General features: G+C 38.1%; 1 protein-coding gene and 1 long non-coding RNA gene across 6 annotated transcripts in view; one reads left to right on the forward strand and one right to left on the reverse strand.

Annotated features, from left to right (window-relative positions):
* LOC144693176 (uncharacterized) overlaps positions 1 to 201 on the reverse strand; it is a 57,351-nt gene extending 57,150 nt beyond the window's left edge. Inside the window, exon 1 of the long non-coding RNA XR_013579480.1 lies at positions 96 to 201. This is a non-coding gene — a long non-coding RNA (uncharacterized LOC144693176). The remainder of the gene's footprint in view (positions 1 to 95) is intronic.
* Positions 202 to 319: 118 nt separating this feature from the next.
* Positions 320 to 6,891, forward strand: part of arid4a (AT-rich interactive domain 4A) — a 125,412-nt gene continuing 118,840 nt past the window's right edge. The window contains exons 1-2 of one of the 5 annotated variants that reach the window (XM_078562703.1): positions 320 to 434; positions 1,406 to 1,460. In XM_078562703.1, coding sequence (XP_078418829.1) covers positions 1,455 to 1,460 — 6 coding nt within the window. In that variant the 5' untranslated portion in view covers positions 320 to 434; positions 1,406 to 1,454. Of the gene's footprint in view, positions 613 to 719; positions 739 to 1,168; positions 1,251 to 1,405; positions 1,461 to 6,891 lie in introns of those variants that run through there. The other 4 variants (XM_078562705.1, XM_078562704.1, XM_078562708.1 and 1 more) reach the window with 4 other exon arrangements.

Raw genomic sequence — 6,891 nt, forward strand, 5'->3', positions numbered from 1 at the left:
AAAACTTACATTAGAAAGCATCCTAACGACCCCGATGAAAAAACGACGAAGAAGCCGCCAGATGGCAGTTAAAAGCAAAGAATTTCATGACCCACCTCATCCTCCTCGCGGTCGCTGCTGCTTCAACAGGACCTCAAACTGCAAAAATCGCCACCAAAATGGCGCCTGAGCACCTCTCCCATATGCGCCTGCGCACGGCTTGAGCGCCGTCTGGAGCTATAGAGCCTGCGCAGAAAGAGGGGGATGTGCTGCACCCTGGGCCTAAGCCGCCGCTCGGGCCCGTTTCCATGTGACCGCGCAGCCAATCAGTGAACGGAGCGGCCGTCTTGCTCAACATTCAGCCAATCGGAGTTCGAGAAGGGCAGGCTGCTCAACAGCTTGTTATTTCGGTTTTCGCTGGGACCCGGGGAAGTGGACGTTATCGGTGGACGTGTGTGAGTATGCGGTTCCCCAATCTGCCCGGCTAACCCTTCACTTCTGTAGTTTTAGTGCAAAAAACAATCTGCCTTTAAATAGCATCGTGGGCGGAGGCTGGTTGGTTTTCGGTTATGAAGCTGAGGTGAATTCGCTGGAGCCCTTTTCCCCTCTTCTCTCGGTTTAAAGTGAACGTAGGTGGGCATTGAATGGCAGTCAGCTCCGACTTCTCCACTACCCGCCTGTTCACGCATTTTGCTGTTCCCCTTGGACCGGTAGTTCAATTAAGAACCCAGGTTTTTAATCAGTTGGGACAGTACGAAGGTGACTTGTATGTTTACAGTGGTTTCGTGCTTTTTTTTATTCATGTGCGGAACCTCGATCGTCGCGATTTTTGTTAAAGCGCCTTTAGATGTGAGGGGGGACGGGCTTGGAAGGCGGTCCGAGGTAGCAATGCTCTTTTTAACTTCGCCACTGTTTCCCATCGACCTGTTTTAAAGTGTTGGCCTCACTTGCTTCTCTACAGATGGTGCGTTTGTACAATCGTTTCGAACTGCAAAGGAAAAGTGGGGGTAAACGAGCGATTTCTACTCGTAGGGAGGGTGTTGGAGGGGGAGGGTGCATTTGGCTGTCGATCTATGAGCGGAGAAGGCGACTGATTTGCCGGGACACCTCCATAATTGTACTACAGGATCTGAGCTTGTTGAACTGACATGGTGCAGAAAGCGAGAGAGCAATGGCGACGTGACACAGGATGGAGGAGCAAGCGGGAAGGGGCAGTTAAATTGTCCTCAAAATCCACACTCGGTTTCAATTGAACCGTCATTGATCTCCCAGTAATGTATTTATTAGATTGTTTAATAATTTCATGGGTGTGAACTTCGTAGCTTCCCCTTTATGGGACGAGTAGTGTAGAACGAGAGGAAAAACACGTTATTTACATTTTAGTATGTTGGAACCTTGTTTGATCGTACCTTTTCTTTAACTGCAGTGATCACAACTTCGAGCTGGAAGCACTCACGTAAATAGGACAACCGAAAATGAAGGTAAGTTGTTTGCATTGACTCCATTACTTCTTGACAATGTTTCTCTTTTTTGACGAGTTATGTTAACTACTTTTGTTCACAGTGGTAATGCTTGACCGTCTCAGATCGATTGTTCTTATTAAAATAGTTATTTGAACTGAATAGGTCTAGTAGTAATAATGCTAGGAATACTGTTTGGAGCACTGTTGTGGTTAATTTCTACTGATAGATATTATACATAACTACCAATAACTGCCTTTTGAAATATAGACAAAAGGATGAAACTTCTGAAAATATTTCAGAAGAAGCAAAATTATGAAGTACTAAAATTGCACTTAGAATGAAAGAGGATACCGCAGGGGATAAAAGAAAATCGTGATTTTTTTGGAGAAACCCCCCAAACTTTATGCTAGATTGGGTAAGGTGCTGGAGGACTGCTTGTGCCTTTCAAACTGTACCCCTATGCCCCACAAATCTATCTTTTACAAATGTATCATTGAAAAAGCCCAATGTTTAATGAATGTTGTCACAATTGGAAACTGCAGAAAAACTCAAACATTGTGCATTTGCCTAATAACGATTGTGAACTGTTTAATGGCCATTTGCATTGTGTTTTGGTATGTGTGCAATGTTTTTTTGATAATTTTCAGCTGTAACAGCATTCAACAAACTGATCTGTTTTAGTTTATTTGTTTGGTTGTAGGTTTCCAGTTGTAATTGCAAATCGTGATCTGTTTCAGTTTATTCATTTGCTTGTAAGTAATAAAATAAATGTCAAATATATTGTAAGAAATATCAGTCGGCTAGGACGTTAATTATTTTAGTGTATAATAACTGTCTAGCTTAGACATGACTTGAGAAGTATTTGGGTTTTTACATAAGCATACTTGATGTTTGCTTTACACACCTGAAGAAGAACTTGCATTTGTATAGTGTCAACTTCAGGATGTTTCTAACTACTTGTCAGTCAATGAAGCACTATGAAATGTAGCCACTGTTGTCATGTAGGAAACAAGGCAGTCAGTTTGCATATAGCAAGTTCCCTAAGAAAACAGAAATGAGAAAAATGACTAAATAATATGTTTTAGTGCTGCTGTTTGAGGGATAAATATTAGCTAGAACATTTGGAGAATGCTTCTGCTCTTCTTTGAATAGTGAGACCTTTCACATCTACCTGAGGATAGATGGGGCCTCAGTTTAATGTCTCATCTGAAAGTATAGCACTTAATCAGCTTTGCACTTAATAGAGGAAAGTATTTATTTTGTTGAAGTGTAAGTCCAACTAAAATAACTAATATAAGTGACTTTCTCTTACCGGTAAGTAGTTACTTTTAAATATGGATATTTTGGCAACTGCTTGGGTGGTGTGAGAGTAAACACTATTGTGACTTCGGACCTCAAGATTGGATTGCTACCAAATTTGACAGGTGATTTTTCTCTCAGCAATCACAAATCCTTTTGAAAATTGTTGTGCTGGAATTTGTCGGTTCAACACTGTTTTACTTGAGTATTATTTAAGAATACAGTATTCTCTTAATTTGACTTCTTGTGATGTTTACTTAATTCAAGCTGCTGAGTAATTGCAAGCTTTTCATAGAAAAAAAGACACTTTGAATTAACAGGAGTAGATTGCACATTTCATATATTTTGAATACCAAATGAGTGGTTTAGCTAGAGAAATACTACTCTTTTGGGCTCTTAATTAGAAATCCCATTTTGCTTAGGGAAGGGGCAAAATATGAATAACAAATGCTCACCTTTGTCTTTTTGTTTATCAGCTTGTATCATTGCATTATTGAGGTACTAAATTTTGACTAGCTATAAATGGTTTGGTTCCAAGTAGTTAATATTAAAGTTTGTGATCTGGAAATGTATTGATGAATGACTTGTTTCTGGCTGGGAAGAAGGTTATGTACTTGTTTTGAAACCATTTATCTACGTGTGTGTTGTTTTTAAATACAAGTTTGCAAAGTACTGACAGGAAGAGGGAGTAGCGAAATCAGCATGCTGTGTATGTGTGCAAAGGTGTTTCACTGATTCAAACTCCATAAGCGAATTCATCTCATTAGGCATTGGATTCCTGTTGATAATGGGTCAAATGATAACTGCAAGTGCTTGGTCTCAAAGAAGTGGTCGGTATTTTTGTTACCAGGAAAGGTAGCATAGTGATTGTGTTACTGGATTAGTAATCTACTGGCCTGAGATAAATAACCTGAAAGCTAGTATTGTATCTGTAATAGTGACATGTAACTACTGGATTGTCATTAAGAAAACTCCCTTGGTTCACCAATCTGAGCCTGCTCTTTTTTACCTGTTTGGCTTATATGTGGTTCTAAACCAATGTGGATGACTCTTAAGTTCCTCCTGAAATGGCCAACATGGCACTCAATAGTCAAGATGATGGTTCACCACTTTCTCAAGGGCAATTTGGGATGGGCAGTAAATGTTGGCCTTGCCAGCAATGCCCAGATCCTGAAATTGAGTAAACAAAAAATGTGTTTTGAAGATGGATTTACATTGTTGTGAAAGAATCCACAAAAGTAGTGAGGCATATACAGTTTAATTGCATTCCTTCGGAATCCACAAGGTAACTTGGTGCATATTCCCAAGACAATCAGATATTGGGTTAGCCCTTGGGCTAATACTGAAGCACTAACTCTTAGCGGCTCAAAATGCTTGACCATCAGCAGCTTCCTCCACTTGAGTCTTTCTTAAGTTATGTGTAAAATAAATAAAACTTAATGAAGCATAATGCAAATTTTAAAATACTAAATATTGAATATGTTTGTTTCAAGGAAAGGCAGTGGAAAAAGATTTTTTTAAGTGCATGCCAATATTGTAGTACTACAGTACTAAATCCATTTGTGATATTTGAGCCTAATTGGTGATTTCTCGATCCATGCATGTGAAGTAAAATTTGATAGATCAGTCAAAAAGCAAATGGGCATGCAGTAACAGAAGGGAGAAATTTATTTTTGGTCAAATAATTGCTGTTTATGCATTTATGTTTCAAATATAAAAGCCAAGGTGTTAACAGCCTTTATTTGATACAATTTTATTGGAGGACATTTTTGAGTGGTTCTTAGTTTTCAACTTTAGAAATTACAGTTTGGATACAAAAATGGTTTTTACACAGCTTGTGGAGTGCCAGTTTTCACATTAATTCTGCTTTCCATTGTTAGTGTAAGTTTTGCTGCTATTTAGTCAAACTACATTGACAGTTTTTTTCTCAAGGAAAGAAAGACTAATCTTTTTCTCTTGTGTAATTAAAAAAGCACTTTTCGTTGGATTACAGACTGACACATGTTGTGTTACATTGAAACCAACCCATTTAGGCTGAAGGTGATTGCATGCTTGTGATCACTTCTTGATTTCGTTAGAAGTTCCTTACACTTTTGAATCTTGCACTGAAAAATGACTTCTAAAGTTACCTTTCATTAATTTCTTCTTTTGGCTTTTATTTAGGTTTCTCTGAACGGCACATCAATTCCCAAATGAGGAAATGAGCATTTTTTCCCCCAAACCTCCAGAAATACAGATTTAAACTAACTATTCCAAATATGTCAAAAGGCAAGGTGGGGTTCACTCATCCACATTTTCATCTATCAGAGAAAGGTCTTGCCTCTGGTCAGCAATTTTTCTGGAAATAGGAAATTTGAAAGATAAATCAGTGCCTTACGTTTCCATGCCACTGTCAATCAGTAAGCCAGGAAACTGAGCTGCCTTTCTTAAAAAAAAAGTGAAATGACATAATCATTGAAGGTGAAACCCCTTCTTGCTTATAGTTGTGTGTGATAGTGATTTCTCGGAGATTTACAGTGAAGCTGCTTGTTGGGGCACTTTGCCCACAAACAGGGAAGGAAGATGGAGAATGATTCCAGAGACCTGGAAACTGGCTACAACCTTTAGTTTACAATGATTAATAATGCATGACATACATTGCAGAGATTATAACTGACTGAAATAAGTAAATTGATAATATAGCAATTTTATCTGCAGAGCCAAATCAAAATTATCTTGATTTTTAAATTAAACTTTAAACAAATACACCAAAAACAAATAAGGGCAGCAAAGTATACTGTTATAAACATGGCTGATGACTGTAATGATGCTCACAAACCTGGAATGCAAACAGTCTTGGTAACAAATACAAATGTGTTAAATTAGATGAGACAACGATTATGGAAATTAACTAGTTAGATGAGGTACTGTCACTAGGAAGTTGCTAGCATAAATGAAGGAGGAGTCGTGGGGGTGGGGTGTAACCTCATCCTCCATTGGGGCAGCAGCATTTTATTTGTGTTGTATTTTGCATCTGCTAAGGTTTTCTTATTGTGGGTGAAATTAAGGAAAAATTATTTGTGTGAGCTATTAAAGATCAGGAATCACTAGTGATAGTTGAGGGAAAAATAACAGACTCTGAAAATCATGCGGAGTAATCCAAGAATCTTTCTTGGCTTGGAATGTCTTTTTCTAGGATTCACAAGCAATACCTGAAGGCTCTGTTTTAATTGGAAAGCATGCATAACTCTTCTTGACTGGACGGTCTTTTAGAGCATTTAGATCCAGACTGACCATGATGGTAGAAATATTTGGTGCATAGGTGTGGGCATCAGTAAAGAACTGGAGGTGAATAAGTTGGCCAACTCTTGAGTCCAGTGGATCTCCAGTGCAAATTCTAGAAGGTATTGTGTTGGTGTGAAGGAATGGTAATCTCATTAACACATTCCTATTTGGATGGACCTATTGACTAGTCCAAGATATGCAAGAGAATATGTTCTGATTTGTCAGAGTTTTGCATTCTACTTCAGGCCATGAATTAAAATTGAAGCAGATTTAATTGAGCATTGTCAGGCTACTGACCTTGGAACCATGCAACTGCATTCCAGTGTGTGACAAACATCATCTGTTGTTGGCTTACTATATCGTTATATACACATTTAAAGTCCTGATGACTTGTGATTAATTTAGGTACAACAGAATTGATGGTCCAGTTTTTTTAATCAAGCTTCAAAAAGTTTGTCTTTAAAAATCTTGTCAAAGTTTGTGTAAATATTTGGTCACAGATTTGTATTCAGATGTCTAAACAAAATAGTTCAGGATCCTTCAGGTATAGACTGCGTGTTGGTTTATTTTACCGTCTATATAATCAGTAAAAATATGCTGCAATTATTTTGAAGTTATGAATTTCTGCTTACAGTTATCTGAAGTAATTATTTTGATTTATGTTCGGCTTAGATGAAGTTCGGTTTCGGTGTCCTACAGTTACAGGTAGAACCATCAACACTTGCAGACAAATATAATTTGCTATATAAATGGAGGCGAAAAACTAAACTGGAAGGAGCATCGATGTTGCTGTAGGTAACTGGTTGAGCTTCTTGTAAATGGGATAGTTTAAAAAATGTCTGACAAACTTGAACAGTTAATCTGCATTTGTGAAGTGAAGATATTT

Source organism: Cetorhinus maximus, chromosome 18, assembly GCF_964194155.1.
Source record: "Cetorhinus maximus chromosome 18, sCetMax3.hap1.1, whole genome shotgun sequence".
In the NCBI taxonomy this organism is placed as follows: Eukaryota; Metazoa; Chordata; class Chondrichthyes; order Lamniformes; family Cetorhinidae; genus Cetorhinus; species Cetorhinus maximus.